The sequence below is a fragment of the Lathamus discolor genome, chromosome 12 (genome assembly GCF_037157495.1).
Source record: "Lathamus discolor isolate bLatDis1 chromosome 12, bLatDis1.hap1, whole genome shotgun sequence".
In the NCBI taxonomy this organism is placed as follows: Eukaryota; Metazoa; Chordata; class Aves; order Psittaciformes; family Psittacidae; genus Lathamus; species Lathamus discolor.
This window is the reverse complement of record NC_088895.1, coordinates 12,279,119-12,298,777: the sequence shown is the minus strand read 5'-3', so window position 1 is coordinate 12,298,777 and position 19,659 is coordinate 12,279,119. Positions and strand designations below refer to the sequence as shown.

At 40.9% G+C, this 19,659-nt stretch overlaps 1 protein-coding gene and 1 long non-coding RNA gene across 6 annotated transcripts in view; one reads left to right on the top strand and one right to left on the bottom strand.

The window, feature by feature from the left end:
- The window catches only part of IFT81 (intraflagellar transport 81), a 40,736-nt gene extending 29,516 nt beyond the window's left edge, over positions 1–11,220 (top strand). The window contains exons 12-18 of the mRNA XM_065692330.1: positions 1,101–1,229; positions 1,990–2,079; positions 3,077–3,163; positions 4,144–4,215; positions 4,304–4,389; positions 8,453–8,498; positions 9,675–11,220. Coding sequence (XP_065548402.1) covers positions 1,101–1,229; positions 1,990–2,079; positions 3,077–3,163; positions 4,144–4,215; positions 4,304–4,389; positions 8,453–8,498; positions 9,675–9,857 — 693 coding nt within the window. The 3' untranslated portion in view covers positions 9,858–11,220. The remainder of the gene's footprint in view (positions 1–1,100; positions 1,230–1,989; positions 2,080–3,076; positions 3,164–4,143; positions 4,216–4,303; positions 4,390–8,452; positions 8,499–9,674) is intronic.
- The window catches only part of LOC136020805 (uncharacterized), a 63,800-nt gene that overhangs the window by 20,868 nt on the left and 23,273 nt on the right, over positions 1–19,659 (bottom strand). For 4 of the 5 annotated variants that reach the window (XR_010615493.1, XR_010615497.1, XR_010615496.1 and 1 more), the window contains 2 exons: positions 12,426–12,624; positions 4,965–5,048 (listed from right to left, as the gene is read on the bottom strand). This is a non-coding gene — a long non-coding RNA (uncharacterized LOC136020805). Of the gene's footprint in view, positions 1–3,845; positions 3,889–4,964; positions 5,049–12,425; positions 12,625–19,659 lie in introns of all 5 variants that reach the window. The other variant, XR_010615494.1, reaches the window with a different exon arrangement.

The window sequence follows — 19,659 nt, the reverse complement described above, 5'->3', positions numbered from 1 at the left end:
TCTGGAGAGATACTTGCAGAGATGCAATGGATGATGTCGTGCTATTTCAATAGCTTTCATTGTTTGATTAAGACGAAGACCAGAATTGCTCCCTGGGTAGAAAGAAGCCCCTACTGCTGTAGGACCAGAGCTTGTTCTCATAAATGCTACTCACTAGAAGAAAGGGGAATAAACACTGATGAAGTATTTGTTAGCAGCAGGATCACTAGTGCACAAGGGTCATCTCACAGGGAAATCACAGCAGAGGCAAAGCCTTTCTCTGAAGTGGCTGCATGTGGTCACCAGTATATTCTCATTCAGGTCTGACCTTTCCTAAACTACCTGTTAGTAAAACTACAGAGCCTTGACTCCACAAAGTTCTTCCCACCAGATGACTAGTGTGCACTCTTTCCCCATAGAATCAAATCTTCTTCTAGCTCTGGGCATAACACCTTGTCAAATTACCCACTGCTTTTAAAGTCTGAAAAGAGACAAATCTTTTCTTAAACAGATGGTTGTAAAAGGTTTCTGAGGATAATGGACTTGGAGTTCAGAGAGATGTGGCACTTTTTAGAAGGCATGTTTTGCTTTTTAACAAATTGTGGATGCATAAATCAACACTTCGCTTTCAGATTGCAGAAAATAATGAGCAAGCGTTGCTAAAGAGCATTACATCAACATATAATTAAATGTAAAGCTTGGGTGATGTAGTGCTAGACTTTGCTAGTAAGATGGTATTAGTGTTACTGTAATGACTCCAGTAATTAGTTTTGCTTGACAGTTGTTTAAAAAACTATTAGCTACATCTTCAGATTAAACAGCTGCATTTTACACACTGAGCCTCAGAGCCTGACCTAATGCCCACTTGACCTTGTGGAAACTTTCTGTTCATTTCATTGGGCATTGGATGACCAAATAATGTTAGGATAGTTGTTACTATGCTACTGTACAGGCACTAGATAGAGTGAGGTTTTCCTGGCAGTTAGATTATTCATCACTTCTAAAATAAACTGATTACAGTACTTCCCTTTTCCCACTTCTTACAGTATTTTGGCTCTCTGAAGGAATTTGCCATGTTACTTGGTGGACTCACATTTCGTGTTTCCTTTTTGTGTCTGCAGCAAGCTATTGAAGACAAGAAGGGCATTTCGGGATATAGTTACAAGCAGGAGGAGCTGGAAAGAGTATCTGCAGTAAAAAGTGAAATGGATGAAATGAAAGGCCGGACACTAGATAACATGTCTGAAACGGTGAGTTTTGACTTAAAGTATTGTATTTCCTCATTGTGGGTGTCTGGTTCATCAGCATATAAACATATAAACCCAAGTTTAAGAGCTAAATCTCTTGGGTTTTATTCTGTAGCCCAATATCCAATTGCCCTTAGTTCTGCCATGTTTTAATTTAACTTCCCACATAGCCATAGAAGCAAGACAGAACTGGAATTTCTAATGTGAAAATATGGCAAAAGAGCAAAAAAGCAAAACGACATTCTTTGAAATCATTAGGGTGCTTTTAAAATGAAGTGGTGAAATTAAAACAGAATGATTCTCAAATAGAAAGCTGGATCAAGTTTGAGTCTTCAGTATAAATCGTTCAAAGTGATTCTCGTTTAGCATTTTCAAACTTTATTTAACCTATGCAGAGCTTTTTTTGTTTGTTTTCTTAAGGAATTTTTCCTTTCTCTTGATCCACCTCTATGCAACGTCTTCATTTTCCCCTACTCCTTAAGGTCTCCAGGTGTCTGGCACATAGGGTGTCTCCAATGTGGTGTCTTCTCTATGATGTTCTCACTTGAAACAATGGGAGCAGAATTCCTTGCCTATGGTAATGACCCTGCTGCAAGATGGGCTCTTTCCCTTTGTTAATTAGGCCTGAACTTCTATATAATTCTGGCTTCATCACACATTTTTCTCTATATATTTTGGGTTACTTCTCTTTCTTTTCACATTCCTTATTATATAAATGTACTATTAGTATCATAGTGTTATTGTGTATTATTGTCACTCTCAGGTTAAAAAACTGAATAGCATGGTGTCAGAGAAGAAGGCAAGCCTAGCTCCTGTCATCAGAGAACTGAGGCAGTTGCGTCAAAAATGCCAGGTTAGTAGAAGCACTTCTCTCACGCTATGTAAATAAAATCAGAATCCCAAATAAGTCTCATTTCTGGATCTCTGTAGTGCTGTACAAGAACACAATCAACTCCAAACACAAGCTGGAAATAGCAGAATGGGTCAGCTGCGATTTGCAATAGGCAACATGCTAAAGATTGGGATTCATAAAAGCTGACAGTGCAGACACAAAATCAGGCTGAAGATTTTGTCCCTTAGAGCAACTCAAAACACTGCACCAGGAGAACATTTAAAAATCGTGGTTCAAAACTATAGCAAAGTGAGTTTTTCAATTGGTTTCAAAGCTTTTTCTGCATCTCTGAGTTAATGATTTCAACTAACGCTCGCCTTTTGAAACGGATGCAAATCTCTCATCCAAATAGTTGAATTCATTGATCTAAGTCCTATATTAGTCTGTGGGAGCAACAGATTTATCCATTTGTTTTCAAAGTTTTAGAGAGCTGAAAAATTAGAAGTCATTCAGGTCCGCAGCTGCTGTAAGTTGGCTCCTTGCTGTAGAAGTAAATAGAGCAATCCAGTTCTGTCAACTGAATTTCCAGAAGAATTCCTTTTACTGGTTCTATTAAAAGTGTCAGCAAATGAAATCCACTGCAGGATTGTTGTGTACAACTAGAAAGCTGGCTTTTCATAGGTAGCAAATACACTAATCCTTTCTTAATCTCTATGATTATTTTTCATTTCTTCTTGCAAACACTGCTTACTAACCTAGCGCATCAAAGCTATGACTGTGAAGAGGAGATGTGCCCTGTTGTGGTGTGTTCAGCTGAGCTTCCAGTATGCATGTGGAGCTTTGTGGCTTCCCCCTGTGGAATAACACCCATGTGCCTGCTGGGTTTATGTAAGTGTCTGCCAGTGTGCCAGCAGCTGAGGGTGATGTGTGAGACTGAGAGCAGCACCGTCTGCCTGAATGTCACATGTCAGTCACTTGAAGAGTTCTTTTATGTCTCTTTTTGCCCTTTTTACATAAGGAATTAACTCAAGAATGTGATGAGAAGAAAATGCAATACAACAGTTGTGCAGCAGGGTTAGAGAGCAATCGCTCTGCGCTGGAACAGGTAAGGTGGTGGCTCGCTTATGCATGTTCATAAACGCTGTGCAACCTGTTATTTTCTGTGGTACAATATTTTCCCTGCTTCCCTCTGGACATGGGAAGCACAAATCTATCTTGGGTGGAAATGAGTCAGTGGTGATCCAAACCTACACAAGTCATGCATGTAACTGCTGTGGACTGGCTACAGTCTCGTACATCTCCACCAGCCAATGAACCTGGTGGTGCCTAAGTCCATCCACCAACATCCAGCTTTGATTAGCAAGGTACATCTCCCAGAAATCCTGCTGGCCTAAATATGATCTGTTGGGAAAGAATTTCACCATAAAATACTTGTGCTGTAGCACTTTAAGGACGGGAGGCACTTAAACCAGTGAAGTCCTTTAATGTGGGGACAGTGTTCATATGTTCATATGAATCTGTTTCACCTCACTAGATCACCTCCTGTGAATTGAGCCTGGACTTGATTTTTCAAGACCTTGCCCACATACGGAATAGCTGTCTTAATAAAAAAGGCATACATTGAAAGTGTAGACCATTTAGAGATGGGACTAACCCACTGTCTCTGTACTCCTCAGTGTAATTATTGAGTGCTAATTAGCATACTATTAACATACCTGTAGCTTCTAACATACATTTTGCAGATGAGTACCAGGAAATGCTTATACACAACTGTATTTAGCACTTACCATGTGCTTATAGGAACAAGAGTCTTGGCAGCACTTGAGGTGTCTGTTGGAAGTCAGTCATATTAATAAACAGCCATTAACAGTCATTTAGCATCTCTGACTGTGACCAAAACTGCAAATCTATTGTCTTTCACTTTAAAAGGGACTTTTGGAAAGCTAAAATTATATAAGCATCTTTGAATTTATTCAGTATTATGCCTGGTTCTGGTCCAGTCTCTCATAGTTTATAGAGCAACACAGGGCATCTCCTGTGGACTTCAGTTTTGATGTGCTTTGAAATCTTATTCTCGTACAACAGGAAGTGAAAGGACTTCTTGAGGAGTGTGTTCAGGAAGAAAGCAACTACCATTACATTAACTGCATGAAAAGGGTAAGATTACAAGACGGTCCAAATTGTTCACTGTAAAATGAAATAACAATTAGAATATACATATATTTAATTACCTCTTTCTTTCTAGAATCTAGAAATACAGCTGCAGCGTGCTAAAGAAGAAATGAAGGCATATGTCTCCTCAGACCCACAGGAGAGGCGAAAGGCCATTCGGTAAGTGCATTAATGCCTTTCCTTTGTGTTAACTTGAAGGATATTCATAAACTAAGGTTGAAGTTTGGAATTTTCTCACTGGCATGTGAACTGGAGGAGTTCACCTGATAAATTTAGAAACACTATAATAATCTAAAAATAAGCATCTTGAATTCCAATATATACTGCTGTAAACCTAAGAGTTCTCCCAGACATACCAAAAGATTTTCCCTTCCTGCTGGAGATTATAGGCCCTAGATAGTGGTTTTAACTTGCAGCCTCTGTTGGCACAAGCTCAGAGAAACCCTGCAGGAAGTGTGGCTCTACCACACATAATGCCTCTGCCAAGTTTCCCCCCCAAGACTCCAGCATGCAGAAGTAGGTCTACCACCTCGTGGAGAGCCACCATATGCTCCCCTCAGGTTCTGGCCATTACTTGCAAATCTTCTCCTTGTCTTTCCAGTGTAAGAGCTATCACCAGCACTGGTACAGGAGTGGAGGACTGTGTATATACATCATAAATGAATTTTGGTTTGCTCCTATTTGTAGTTCTGACTGGAAGTAGAATGAATACTGTTCTGCATTGTCACACTCACCTTCATCTTTGCATTCAATTTAATTTACTCCATTGAAGACACTTGCTTCATCCTGTGAGCCTTTTCAGGACCCCTTCTCTTTGCCTGGTAGGGAGAGAAGCACAAAAGGTTATGAACTGAATAGCTTATTTTTTTTTCCATGTCATTTTCTATTTTAAATGATGCAGTCCTGCCAAAGACTGAAATGTTTCTGGATTAATTATCTGTGCTAAGAAGTCTAAATGTTACCATGTCATATAGATGGTTTTTAACTCTATCCTGAATGCTAAATATGTTTGTTGAGTGCAGAGGGGATATCAGCTCTGCCTCGTACCCCTCCATCTCACACTGTGCGTCAACCAGCATTCCTACAGTTTGCTTTATCATTTAGGCTTGAAACAGCCACAGCAATACAATTCCTTGGTGAAGGCCTCTTCTTAGATTTCTGCATATGTATTTCAGTGATGGGACAGATTGTTGCTTGGGATCTGTGTCATCTGTCATGGCTGTGGCTCCTGCACAGTCTTTTGTACAGTGTGCCAAAATGCTGCACAAAATTGTCCCATTCACAAAACAAGATAAAAACATGACTGAGTGCAAAGCAAAGAGAGAACTGCTCCATTAGCTAATTGAGAGTCATTCTGCACTGCATTGGAAAGCTTCAGCCTTGCCAGTGTGCTGACATCACAACAGGAAAAGAGAACCAGCAGTTGTCTGTCACTTCTCAGAAGAGATGGAAGGATAAATTAGTGTGTTGAACTGAATGAGAAATTCCAGGGATTCCCTCAGGAAAACATGAGGTCTTCCTCCATCAGATCCTTCATTAACTGTAAATTGTCCTTGTGCACCTTGCACTGGCTCCAGTGGAGCTGTATCATAGAATCCCAGACTGGTCTGGGTTGGAAGGGTCCTTAAAGGTCATCCAGTTCCAACCCCTGCCATGGGCAGGGACACCTTCCACTAGAGCAGCTTGCTCCAAGCCCCGTCCAATCTGGCCTTGAATACTGCCAAGTATGGGGCAGTCACAGCTTCTGTTGTGGCATCCACAATCTCCTGCTGCTCCAGAACATGAGGCAGAGACCTCAAGGAAGTAAAGGCTTAGTTTAATATCCATCACAGAGACCTTCCACAAAGATCCAAGGTGTGAAAATGTTTAAATATGACAGTGAACAATGCAGGAAAAAATAAGAGTAACAAAAGAATCAGAACTACTGATGTTAGGGTGGGAGGAGATAGAATGGGAATGGAGGCTTAGAAGCCTCTTCTTCCATCTCACAAAGTAATGGAAGGCTGTAGGAAATAAAGATTTATCTCATGAAAGACAATGAAACAGCAAAAATAAGCAGAAGTATGCAAAGAGAAGTGATTGTGAGAAAAATCTTAGTGATGATGTGAATATCCATCAGGATGAAAAGGAGCCCAGCTCAGCCAAACAGCTGAGAGGAAATGCAGGTCCAGCCTTTTATGGTCTTGCGGGTAAAGGGAAGGTCTGCACTTGTGCACAGACACTATGAAATGCTCTGACTCTGGTGCTTCTGGAGTGACCATCCCCAGTGTGAGCTCTCACCCAGAAAAGCCATGGAAGCCAAATGCTGGAACTGAGCGTGAGCCCAGCTCTGTCATTCCAGGTATGGCGAGGAGAATGTGAGTGGAGCATTACCACTGTCCCCGTCTCACTGGGGAAATCATCCGCACACAGTGACTACGCACATTTCTGACCTTCTGTAAGAGGTCACAGACCCGTCACATTTAAACAACTCACAACGAAGTTCAGTGCAGCAAATTGCAACATCTCAAATGAGACGATAAGATTCTTTTTCTAGACATCCTTTTAGAATGTGAGTGTATTTTCAGCAGACACTGGAATGTAAACGGAGTAAAAATGAACCAGAAATAGAACAGCGCTTTCCTAACAATGTATTGAACCAAAAATGTCTTAATTCAGACCCCCTTTATCGAATATAAACTCTCTTTCTTGAGGAGTCACTTCTTAGGAATGTGGAAAAATTAATTTTCTTCTCTAAAAATAGAAAGTTGTGGCTTTTTTGATGAAGTTATTAAGTTGCATTCTTTCCAGTCATCATTATAAATAGTAAAGAAAAACTTAGTAGGAAAGACATCCAATCGTCTGACGATTACTTTGAAAACTCTGATTAAAAAAAACTGTGTTCTTGAGGCCAAATGCGTGTGAACATCTGCTATGTGCCAGTGGAATTAAGGTGCAGTGTGGCTTTCCATCTCTGCTTTGGTGAGGGCTGGAAGGGATCAGCTGAGCTGCCTCAGGACACTCTGATTTGTTCTGGTTAGAGCTGTCTGAGAGGGAGAGATCATAAAGTGATCCAGCTTCATTCCTTGCACATCCATTCTGCAGGGAGCATGGCAGGCAAGGCCAGGGGCTCCAGTCAGGAACCTGGAGTACTGAATAGAATGGAAGGAACAGAAGAAACACAATGCCTTGGTTCTACGTGGCTGCTCACCACGCCCTAGCAACCTTCCCACTCTGGTATCACGAAGACTGAGCTTGCTTTCTGGAAATTAGGATTAGGCAAAGGTCTTCTTCCCTGAGCAATGTGGAAAGCTCTTCAGATGAGCCGGGTTAGTTTTAATTCTGCTAGCAAGCTCTCAGCCACTCAGTGTACCTGTGACTCACCAAATATAACACCTGATCTTTTTTTTTTCAGGTGAATCAGTGAATTTTATTGTCACATTTTAAAATAAGTGTGTAGCAATGTATGTGAATCCTGCCGCTGTGGTTTACATAATATATTGTCAGGTTTCAGGTATCAAGTTTGCCTATGTCAAAGTGATCCAGCCACTTGTTACAGACAAAGGTGTTCAGCCAAGATGTGTAATAATGAATGTCAACAGTTATGTTTCTAAGCCTATATTTAGGCACCTAAATGTGATGGCTGTTCTCTGAAAGTGAGGAATGTGCAGCGGATCCATCGCACCCCACACCTGGGGTGAAATGCTATTCCCCTTCATTCCTGTATTTTCCCACTCATTCCAACGCTACATTCACAGCAATTAAAGGCTGTGGACTTGTAAACTGACACATGTACAAGTGAGGCCACTGGCTGACCTCCGAATATCATCGGGATAAATGCACTATTAGAAAGGGATCAAGTACATCTTATCTGAATGATCTTGCTGTTGTCTTCAAGCTGGAAGGATAAAATTATATACCTAGATCTCATATATCAGCAATCATAGAATCATAGGGTGGTTTGGAGCTGCTATAAGGTCTCCCCGGATCATCCCTGCTTCAAAAATGTAAGAGATCTTCTCCAGTATCACTTACCCCAAACGCACAAGTGGGAGAATCAGAGATCTGATCCTGATGCCAGGGGATTGATATGTTGTCCAAAGACAAAAATGTTTCTTTGTGCCTCCTCTCTCATTTATGAACCTGCCAATACTTTTATCATTTTCCACGCCTGCATCATTATTCTGTCCTATTACACAGAACCAAAGAAAATCATAATCAAATTATCCTATCTTTCCTTTAGGGAACAGTATACACGAATGATCCTGGAACAAGAAAACCTTGGGAAGGTAAGAATGAGGTTTTTACCTTGTAACAACATTGTGCAGTGCATATTTTTGTGGGGCTTATTCCCAAAGGCTGTGGTCAGTCTTTTATAAAAAGCATGTTGCAGCCTACAAAGAAATTCCATTACTGCTGGCATTGGTAACTAATACCCTGAAAAGAGATCATGCTCAGGGCTTGATTTCCTGCAGAGCGTAGCATGAGCCACTTGCAAAAGATAGTCAAACAGCTTAATGTGACAGCACATTCCCTGAAAACCATTTGGATAAGAAACTGAAACATGGGTATAACGAACTGTGCCAGCTCAGATTTTAGGTTGTATATAAAGCAACCTGTTGAAGACAATAAATTTCAAGCCTGTCAGCCTGATCACTGTTATTAAAGGCCAAGGGATCATCAACGCAGCAGTGTTAAACAAAAGCAGTTGTCCCTTTTTAATCCTGCGTGAAGCTCGGATGAGCACGGATGAGGTTAGGCTTTCCAGCTCACACCAGACAGCTTTCTTTTATTAGTTTCCTTTTTCTGAGTCAGTCTGTGAGCAATTTGTATAGGTTTGGGCTGCCACTGTTAATAATCAATAGTGGGTTTAATTGTAAAGCATTGATTTTGTTTGTATAATGTCATGATATTGGAGAAGAGAAGGTTCAGGAGACACTAGGCAGAAGCTCTTCCCTGTGAGGGTGCTGAGGCGCTGGCACAGGGTGCCCAGAGAAGCTGTGGCTGCCCCATCCCTGGCAGTGCTCAAGGCCAGGCTGGACACAGGGGCTTGGAGCAAGCTGCTCCAGTGGAATGGGTCCATGCCCATGGCAGGGGTTGGAGCTGGATGAGCTTTAAGGTCCCTTCCAACACAAACCATTCTATCATTTTATGATATGAATCCATTGCAGGCTGCAACTGGATAGTGCAAGAGCTCTGTATGGCAATGGGCTCAGATTTTAGCATAACTTGTCAGATAGAGAAGACAGCTACTTAGTTTAAAACCACTGAAATACTTGTCAATGCGCACAGAGATCCAAGTCCCAGGTGTTGATGCATTTATCACTTGCAGAGAGTGTCAGCAACGCGAACAAAATGGTATTTCAGTAGCATATAGAAATGTTTTGTCACTCCAAGGTGCCTTTGTGAGCAGTTCCTGTGGCATGAAACCAGCCCAGAAACTGATAGTTTTGTATCTTCAACAGAAATTACGAGAGAAGCAGAAAGTTGTCCGGGAAAATCACGGTCCAAATATGAAGCAAATGAAGATGTGGCAGGATTTTGAGCAGTTAATGCAATGTAAGAGGGAATGTTTTCTGAAACAACAAAACCAAACAGCCATTGGTCAAGTCATCCAGGAAGGAGGTAAAGACAGGCTTGTATTATGAGCTCCTGATACCAACGTAAAGTGGGAGGACATTGCAATGGCTTCTTAAAGGTAAACCCTCAGTAAATGCTGTTGCTTTCATCATTTCTACAATTTGCTGTGTGTTGTTTGGTTTTGGTGGATAAACAGCTAGAGCAGCTCAGCACTCAAGGAAGCTTTTCCTCCACTGTTTAAGAGAGAACATCATGTGGTTAGGAAGATCTGCTGTGAGAGCTGCTCTGGGGTGAACCTCATCGTAAATCTTTGGTTTATGAGGCTGGGAATGGCATGCATCTGCAGAGAGATCAAAGGAAAAGAAATCCTTCTCCAGGGTCACAGAAAACTTCCCTAATTGCTCCGCTCCTTACTCTGTATTGCTAAGGTTACATTTTTGCAGGCCTGGGACCTGATATTGTGTAACTGTGGACCTCCTGGCTTGGCCTTCTCCTTCCCTATTGTCTTTATTCACCTAGTGTGACTGGTGAGAATGGAGCCCCATTGGCTCTGAGCTGCCCAGACCTCGCCGGCACACTCCCCATCATACTTTCCTTGCACGGCTGAGTTCAAGTGATTGTGCTTCCAGGAGACAGTTCATTGCTACAGCGTCAGGAGCAGGCTCTGAGAACAATTACTTGGAGTCTGAGCTTTTTTCCATTATCTTTGGTGGTTGTTTTTGACAAATTATTTCTGTTGCACATTCACCTTCTGTTTTTTCTGAGTTGCCCTTGTGAAAATGTGAACGGTGGTTGACTAAAAGCTTTCTCCACTGAGGACATTTTGAGCTGTTTTGTCAGTGCAGGGTGGTTCCAAAGTGATTACACCACCCAAAGAAGGGTTACTGGTGGATGTATATTCAGCACACAGGTTCCTGTGTGTGTCAGGGTGTGCAGAACAGGTACCGAGGGAGGGTTGTGTCCCCATTGGCTTTCACCTGTGAGCCATAGGCAACTGTCACTGCCCTTCATATTGCCTCATGAGACCCAGAGCTGACCCAGGGTAAAAGGAATGTGGGTGAGGCTTGAAACTGTCCCTCACGCTTCAGCATTTCGGGTGAGAGGCTCTCAGCCACAACCAGAGATCGGAAGCAGAGAGATAAGTCTGCAGGACCAGAACTTCTGCTGTTCTCCCTTAGCCTCTTGGCTTATTGAATTTCCTGATAGGTTTGGGTTTGGTTTGTTTGGTGGTTGGGGTTGTTCTTAGTTTTTCCTGCCTGAAGCAGAATGTCTTTTCAGGACCTAAAAAATAATTCTGCTTTCTTTGATACCCAACTATGAGATCTGCTGTTTTCTGTATCAAGAAGAGAGGATGGTGGTTATATAGGCCCTGGTTTGGCTTTGCATTCAATGTATTTGTTAACAGAACTAAAATAAAACCTGATGACTACATTTTGACTGCATGGTATTCTTTTTTTCTACATTTCCTAGGTGAAAGAAGGTAAATTGTCAGTGACAAGAGCCTTGCAGGGCCACAGGAAAAAGGCCTGAATGGGTCATTTAATGAAATTTAATCTGGCTGCCACCAAAGGGTTCAGAACCGCAGGGTATGTGTAAGGAATGGGTCTCAGATCTTTAGATTTCCAGGACATCCTCATGTAAGCCCTCCCACGCTGCCGAATAGCTGAAGATAGTCTTTCTCAACAGCTGCACTGAGCTTTCCCAGGAGAAGGAGAAGCTGCAGCTTTCCCCTAGGCATACTTTGAGTGTGGAAGGAAGGCTGTTGTGTAGGACACAGGCACAGGGTGAGGGTTGTGCTGAATGCTTGACAGCAATAGTAAGATAACACAGACAAATAAAGATGAGACATGCTGAAAACATGGGATAATCACCAAAAATGGGCAGTCAGGTTACTCAGGAATTAGCCTCTGGTTCAGAGTCACTGGACAGGGCAGGGAGAAAGGGGAATTTTATATACTCCAAGTAGAAACTTTAAACAAAACCCTACAAACCCTATCTGACTAAGCCATTAATGAGCCTGCTGCCCAGGAGGAAGCAATGCTTTTGACGTTCATAGCAATGATGTAGAGTAAGATTGAGTACAATCATTTTCTGGTTTTCTGTTCAGAGTTCCCCTAAAAATAGTTCATCTTTCTTCCTTGTAAAAACAGTTTATTGCTGGTTACTCAAAGATGACGTGATTGTTGTTCTGATCTGATTAAGGTTCTGTCATTTGTACTGCGGCAAGAAAGGGCACACAGATTATACACTACAGCAGCAGCAGCAAAATGACTTCTGAGATGAAGCAGAAAATCATAATAACTGTTATGAAAAGAAAATTGGAAAAACTCAAATGCTATTTTTAGCTTTTTATACAAGTGGGCATTTAATAAATGTAACTTTAATGGATTCTGTTCACTGGCTTTTCAACCTAGCTCATGACTTGAAGGGAGAGTTCAAAAATCACAGTTTTATCTTTACTAACTTGCAACTAAAAGCTTACCTCTAGTATTTCTTTTTACTTTGTTGTTATTAATAACCTAACTGGTTAACTAATAAGATTAAATGCACTATATGGGGAAATACCAGCCTTTTCCTTGTGAAGGTCCAAATAAGTCAGAAATGTGCATGGCTAAATTCAGGGCTCCAGCACTTACTAAATGTCTTCCTGTTGGAACACTGATCCATGCAGTCCCTCATGAGCAGCTTTGTTTCAAAAGGCTTCTCCTTGTCTTCACCCAGAACTGGATGAGAAGTATCCCAGCTCTAAAACTATAACAGTATTCTGCAGCTTTGTGTTATTTAGTCACGGCGGCTTCAGCTGTCTTGAGAGCTACAGGCACGTTCCACATGGACCTGAGAGATTAAATAGTTAGAGCCATCAGAAACAGGCATGAGAAAACAGTACATCTCTGTGGTGCATGCCAAGCCATTTTACCATCTGGGGATCAGATTATTGTGCTTAGATGAGTGATACCATTTTACTTCCACTTGAATGATAATAAATAAAATGGATATTAACTTACCCGTATCTAGGATTGCTTCTTTGCATATCTTTACTCACATGGATATTACAACTAATAAAGTCTTCTGCACATAGTTGCCCACAATCATAACAGTTAAGCCCTGCTATTGTATTTGTGTTTAAACATACTGATTTCCAGAGCTTGCTTAATAACTTTCCTGCAGCGTGATGCTTTTTGCTGTTGTAAACCACAACACAGCAGAAGTATTCAGCCACAGCTGAGTGCCTAGAAGATGTCTTTGCAATGAGGATGTTTAGATTACTAAGCACGGATAGTGTAGTACCCTGTAAGCAACATGAAATGTATTCTGCAAGTGAATTGCTGCTTCTCCTTAGCTCAGTGCTTTGTGTCTGGCCCAGACGAACAGCGGCTGAACACTCACTGCTAATGTCCTGGTGGCTGTCCGCAGCAGGTGATCCATGCAGAGCCACTTGGCAGTATCAGTCCAATTCCTAAATCACCACTCTGGCAGTGTTTGGTGAGTCCGGAGCCAGCTTCCAAGTGAAGGCAGATAGATGTATGACTGACAGACCAGGGAGGCTGAAGTGCTGTCACCTGAAAGGTGTCCCCTTGGGAGCAAAGTCAGGACACACTGACACAGCGAGTGTGGGAAGCTGTTCCCCCACTGTCTTGTCTGGCTGCAGATCTGGTTTCTCCCGCTGGCTCTGTATTTGCTCAGACTTAAGTGAAAAAACCTAAGGAATCTGAACGTGTGCCCTGTCTGTGTTATCATTTGTAGCAGCAGGTTTCGGGCTGAAGGAACGCTGTTAACTCTCCAGCTGCCTTTCTCTATTGCAGTTCAGAATGGAAACCGGATTGACATTTTCACGGACATACCAGTGTTCCAGGGAGGAAGTATTACACAAATCATAACATTTTATCACAAGGTACCACTTGTCTGGGCAACACCCATCGGGGTAGTTGTTTCTTAACAATCCGATTTTGACCTATTTCCAGCTTGTTTAAAAAGTTCTCCAAATTCTCAGTGTCTCTGTAGCATTTAGTTCTGTGGCATCAGCTTCCAAGCTCCCAAGGCAATGCCTTTTCTTCCAAGGTCATTGGGTAGAAAAGGGTATTTGTCACAGCTGCATTACACTGATTTCCATGATTCCAGTTTAGAGACATAAAACCACTGTGAGCTACTGCACTGTGGTGATGTCAAGCTCTGGTGGTTGGAGGGGGGAGCAGACATATTCCAAATAACCAGCAGGAACTGTGAGACAAATCATGGCCTTACTGTCACAAAACCCTCGCTGACTTCAGTGGGAGTTTTGCCAAAATAAGGTCTGCTGGATTTAGCTCTGTATTCTTCCTCCTGACAGAACAAGCAGGAATTAAAGGGCCAGCATCAGATTTATAAGACACAGAGGATAAAAAAGAACTGTAATTACCCAAGAGAATGACTTTCCTCCAACACAAATCAATGTTTCATTAGACACATTCTAACTTACAACAAAAATCAAATGGTTCTGGAAGTTTTTCCCAGCACAAACAATCCAAGCACTCAAGTTCTTAGCAATATGGTTTGATTTTTATTGGGCATCTATGAGAGGCTGTCTTGCACTGAAGTATTTATGCCGTTTAGCACTGAAATAGAACTTTATGCATTACCTTGTGTTTAAAGGCATTGCTTACATGTCTTATATTAAAAAAATACGTGTATTTTTACCTTTTTTTCTGTTTTTCTATTCCTCATAGTTTTGAAAAAAGTATGTTTTGGCAAATTAGGAGACACAGAACCAGCATTTGCTGAGTGCCAGGAACTGGAGTTCTTTTCCTGCAAATGGAGCTACTCAGGCCAGTGTCTATTACACTGCTTCAGTCTGTCATTGCAGAATAACGTGTCATGTTTAAGCTTCTACATTTCGTTGTGACTGCTCAAGTTTTCAAACCACTCATTTATACAATAAGCACTTCATTAGGTCTGTTCTTGAAATAGGATAAAGCAAATCCTGCACATTTTGTTAATACCAGAAAAAATGCCGTTGATGAGGAGTATGGAAAATGGGATCTTAGTTTTCAAAGATAAAATCCTTTCTCTCTCCCTACTTCTTTTCTCTGGAATGGAATAGCAAATATGCCTGCCCCTTAGGGAGCAACAAGAACAAAACCAGAAAGGCATACATCACACGCAAATAATAACCACATAGAGAAATAAAGACGGAATTAATCTCACCATTTTCATATACATTTTACAACTGGTTCATACTGAAAACAAACAAAAGCCCAAAAATCTCAGTATTTTCTGCGATTAAAATTTGTGGGGGTTCAGTGCCTTTTTGTCACTGGATTCCTGTTTATTGGAAATAGCAGTTGTAACTCTAAGGTTATACAATATGAATAATTCAGCAGTTTAATTGGTTTACACTATTGCAGCATTTTCTGGTGAGTAAACCTGTGTTTAGGCATTTCCTGGGAGTTATCAGGCAGAAATTGTAGAGCCATTAGTGAAGAATTCCCAAAAGCAAGAAGCACTGATTAATTTGGGAGTCTAAAAATTGAGGCTTTAAAAATCACATGAAAACTATGCCTTTTGCTTATCAACTGCTACATAAAGGATGCAATGCTCCAAACCAGCAGGCTGCGGACTGCAGCATTCCAAGACTTTTAGGGTTTTAAAGTATTTATAAACCATTGTACCCGTCTCCCTTATTCCCTGCTTTAGAGCTTGCTGTGTTTTTGTAGCATGTTAAACAGAAAACAGAACTGCATGAGAAAGTCACCCACAGACAACCTGTTCCACTAATATTCTACATTCATGTTGCATCTTTCTGTCCTAAAGGATTTCTCTACTTCATTTTCATTTTCCATGGGCTGCTCAGGTCTGCGCAAGTGAGCCAGGAATCAGTGAGAGATCAAGTTAATGTACAGCACACAGTAATGAGAACTGGGCATTTATTATTTCCTGGGCAATGACAGCATCACCTCCAAATGAAGCCTCCTTAGGAACATATCTCCCACAGCTAATAACTAGAAAGCAATCTGAATTCTTCTAACAAAGAGGTGGAGCGTGGCATACTTTATAGTGGGTTCTTACCATTGTGCTTCCTGTTCCTTTTGTGGTTTTATTTACTACAACCATTCGTATGTGAAATGCATCACTTTAAAATCTATATACACTGAGGGTTCTTTTCTGCTTGGTTTAATTGAACAAAGTGAAGGTTGATTGTAAAATACAATGGGAGGGAAAGGCAGAACTCCTATACTGGAAAAAGCACTATAAATATTTTCCTGGGATCATTAACACAACCTGTAACACTTTACCCCATGTAGCAGAAAGGATTATAGAGCCCTTCTACAAAATGGCTAAGAAGAGATTCCAATTCCATCCCAAATTAACATGGCTTTTTCTTTAAGTGCAAAGAAAACATCCCTTAGTCCTTAATTCTGTTATCAAAGTTATTTCTAAGCTCTGAAGGGATTCACTTGCAGTGACCTGGCGGTGTCAAACAAAGGTTCGACTTTTATTCTGACACTTCTTGAAGAATTTGATTGAAACTATATATGTCCAGATAACACCCAACAAAGTGCCCCTCTTACGTTTGTTTCAAGATATTTTTGGAAACAACAGAGGCGACCTTGGATGGAGCTGCTTTTCCAATTTAGGACTTCATTTGGTCTAAGAGAGTAAAATTATACTCTTGAATCCTTTTGTGTGCCTGCAAACAAGACAGCTTTAGTTTATGCCATTGCCGAATTGTTTTTCTGTACCTTCTTAGCAGTGTTGAGCTGTTTAGATTGTTGAGAAGAATTATTTTAGGTAATCAAGAGTTCCTTTCAAATGTACATATAAATAGTCCTCTGATCTATCACATGCCCCTTAAATATATTGTGTAATCTAAACCAGCAGTGGTCCTTTATGTAATACCTTTGCTTCTTTAGAACTAGTGTTCATAAATAAGCGTTAGCCTTTGCTTATAGACATAACAAATCTGATTTCAAGCCAGAGCTCACACAGACTTGATGTAAAGTCTAAATGAGGCAATGGTAATGCTGGTGCCTGCGCTGTGATGGGACTGCCACCTGTCCAGATCACAGCAGAAACTGTTTGTCAAGCTTCAAGTTTAAAAGCCAAGGTGAGGAGCCAGGTTCTGTGAACATCTACAGTGGGGTGACTATTTTCTTCTCACTTGCTTTGCCAGCTGTGCCATTGTATCTGTACCATTTTATTACATCCAATCACTTAAGATGTTTTTTTAAGTAGTTTGCACTTAATTTTCTACATAATCAATATCTTTTAATTCATTTGTATTGCTCTCTGTTATAGGCATACTGCACTCCGTAACGAAATGGAATTAGTCTGTTGCAATAATGCAGTTTCCCTGCTGTGAATAAAGGGAATTGTCAAAGTACAGTATTCTCATCATTTCTCCTGCACAATATTTACTCTTTTCAATGATAATGTTGTCCAGTGTTACCTAATAATCAAATACAAAGTGTATACATATGTATATATTTCTAAACCTAGAAATGCCAGTGGAATCTATTTGACATAAGTGGTATAGGCAAATGTAGCTGTGAATGTATATTGTTTATTTTATTTGATCACATTTAGTGTCAATGCGTATTTTCATAGCTCTATTATACACTTACTATGATTGATGAATCAAGTTCTAACTCTAGAATATCCAGTTCCCTGATTTTATGACATTGTCATGTAAAGCATTTGCGGACAGCTTAAGAGAAGCTGATCCCGTGAGCCCGTATGTATGTGAGCATGGCTATATCAGCATATGCATAAACCAGATTAAAATAAACTATTTGGTATAGCAACATCCATCACAGAACCTCAAACTAATTTACAAACAACTCTTAGTAAAGCCTCTTGACTGTATAGCCAGAAAAACAAGTGGCTGCTATTTATAGTCATTTCTAGATGAACAAACCATAGTACGGAACAAAACAGAAGCAAAACTAAGGATCTAATCCTTGTCCCTGGGCATGTCCAGGATTCCCAACCCGATCTCCCTGAAAACCACCTGAGTCTTGTCCTGAGCACAAGTTCAGACCCCCAAAGCCTCGTCCTGCCCGAGGTTTGGTTTATTTGAACTCAGAGGAGTGATGCAGCAAATGCGACAGAATTTCCCAGTGCAGCAGTCGGTGTCCTTGCTCTGAGTATCCTCATCTGACCCCTGACACTCCCTAAGAGTAATTCAGCAGTAAAATGCGTGTACATTTGCAATGTGGTAATTCACTGGAAGATGTAATAGAAAGGTCGTAACAGATACAGATAAACAAATGGGATACAGAGAAACCTAAAGGCGTTTCCTGAAGGAGCTTTTAATTAAATCATAACAAGGACTTTCAACCATATAAAGCAGCACAGGTACCTCCATTGAGCTAATGGAGTCAGCGAAACTAAATGTGAGGTTTTCTCTTATCTTGAGATCTTTTTATAATCCCAGAGAGATAAATATCAAGAGAAGCAGCCCTAAATAGAACCACTGTGTGTGTGCTTGTGCATGCATGCATGCAAACAAAGATTAGCTCTCTGTTCTAAACCAGCATACAGCACTCTGGGGCAAAGTTTTACTTGTGTGCCCATTCTGTGTACACTGTCAGTCTTCTACAAGTGTCTACTTCAGCTATAGCTGAAGCGCATTAACCATCTGAGCTAGCACAGAAATAAGAGGAAATTCTATCTTTTCTTAAACATCTAGAGGAAATGAAGAGATTGTGAATATAAGTCAATGTTGTCTTCAAACAGAGAAGAGGCGTGAATGTGAAAGCACTACAAGAGAAAAAGTGGCTGGCTTAGAGCATGGTAAGGGACAAGGGAGTTTGTGCTTGTGGTTTATTACCCCAGGCAGCCCTGGCCAAAGATGCTGCTTCTGCTTGGCTGGTGTACACCTCAGTGTGCTGGCATGGAACTGGTTGGAATTAGACCTCAAAAAGGAAGGCAGCGGATTTGTCACTGGAGCATTCGATTTTGCTTTTATATGTGAGAACAAATCCAGGGTAACCTCAGTTAATGAATAACTGGTCAGTGGTGATACCTGCTGTTTAGATGGATAAATTTGGCCTTAAAAAAACCCAGACTGTTTGTTGATACAAACATGTACCACAGGGGAGTAAAATGAAATGTTCATAACGCTTCTTGGAAAAAAATGAAAAATCCTGTTTTAAAAAAACCCCACAACTTTGAATGCAAAGTTAAAATTTTCAAAAGAAAACTTCTACTTTTGGGCCCCCCCCCCAGAAAAAAAAAAAAAAATCTTTAATTAATGCAAAAAAAATAAACGCAACTCTAAGAGTTTTGATGGAAATGTTCTCCGTACTAAGAAGACATTCAGGCTGTTGCTACGTAGTTCCGTCAGGATCCAATAAACTCTAGCAGGCTCAGCAACACTACAATGTGATATTCTCCATGGAAAGGCATGGACACTGGAAGTTCATAATAAGGGAATTTTTCTTTGTTACAGCAGCTGCATCAGAGCCACACTTACCTGCAGTAAATAGTGCTGCTGTGATTTATCTTTGTTTGAAACAATCCATAGGGGTACATCCAGTTTTTATAAAAGGGCATTCAACAAATAGAGTGGTTTGCAGCGCTACTGCTTCCCTGATGCACACATTGAATACCTCAACACAACATTAGCTAATTAACTTGGGGGTGATTACTGGCCAGAGATAAAGCCCACAGTAAGTAAGAATGGATTAAGCCTGCCCTCTTACTGCACTTGCTATGGTTGCTCCCTGAATACAATGAGGATGTAGGTTTCCAGGAGATTAAATCCAGCAATAAGTTGTACCTGGAATCTAAAAGAAAGCTAAAAAAAACCATTTGGATGGAGCTTAAATTGCAGGGTGCTGCACAGAGTGTGCTGAACTCTGTGGAGTTTTACAGCAGCCAAAGCTTCTCCAA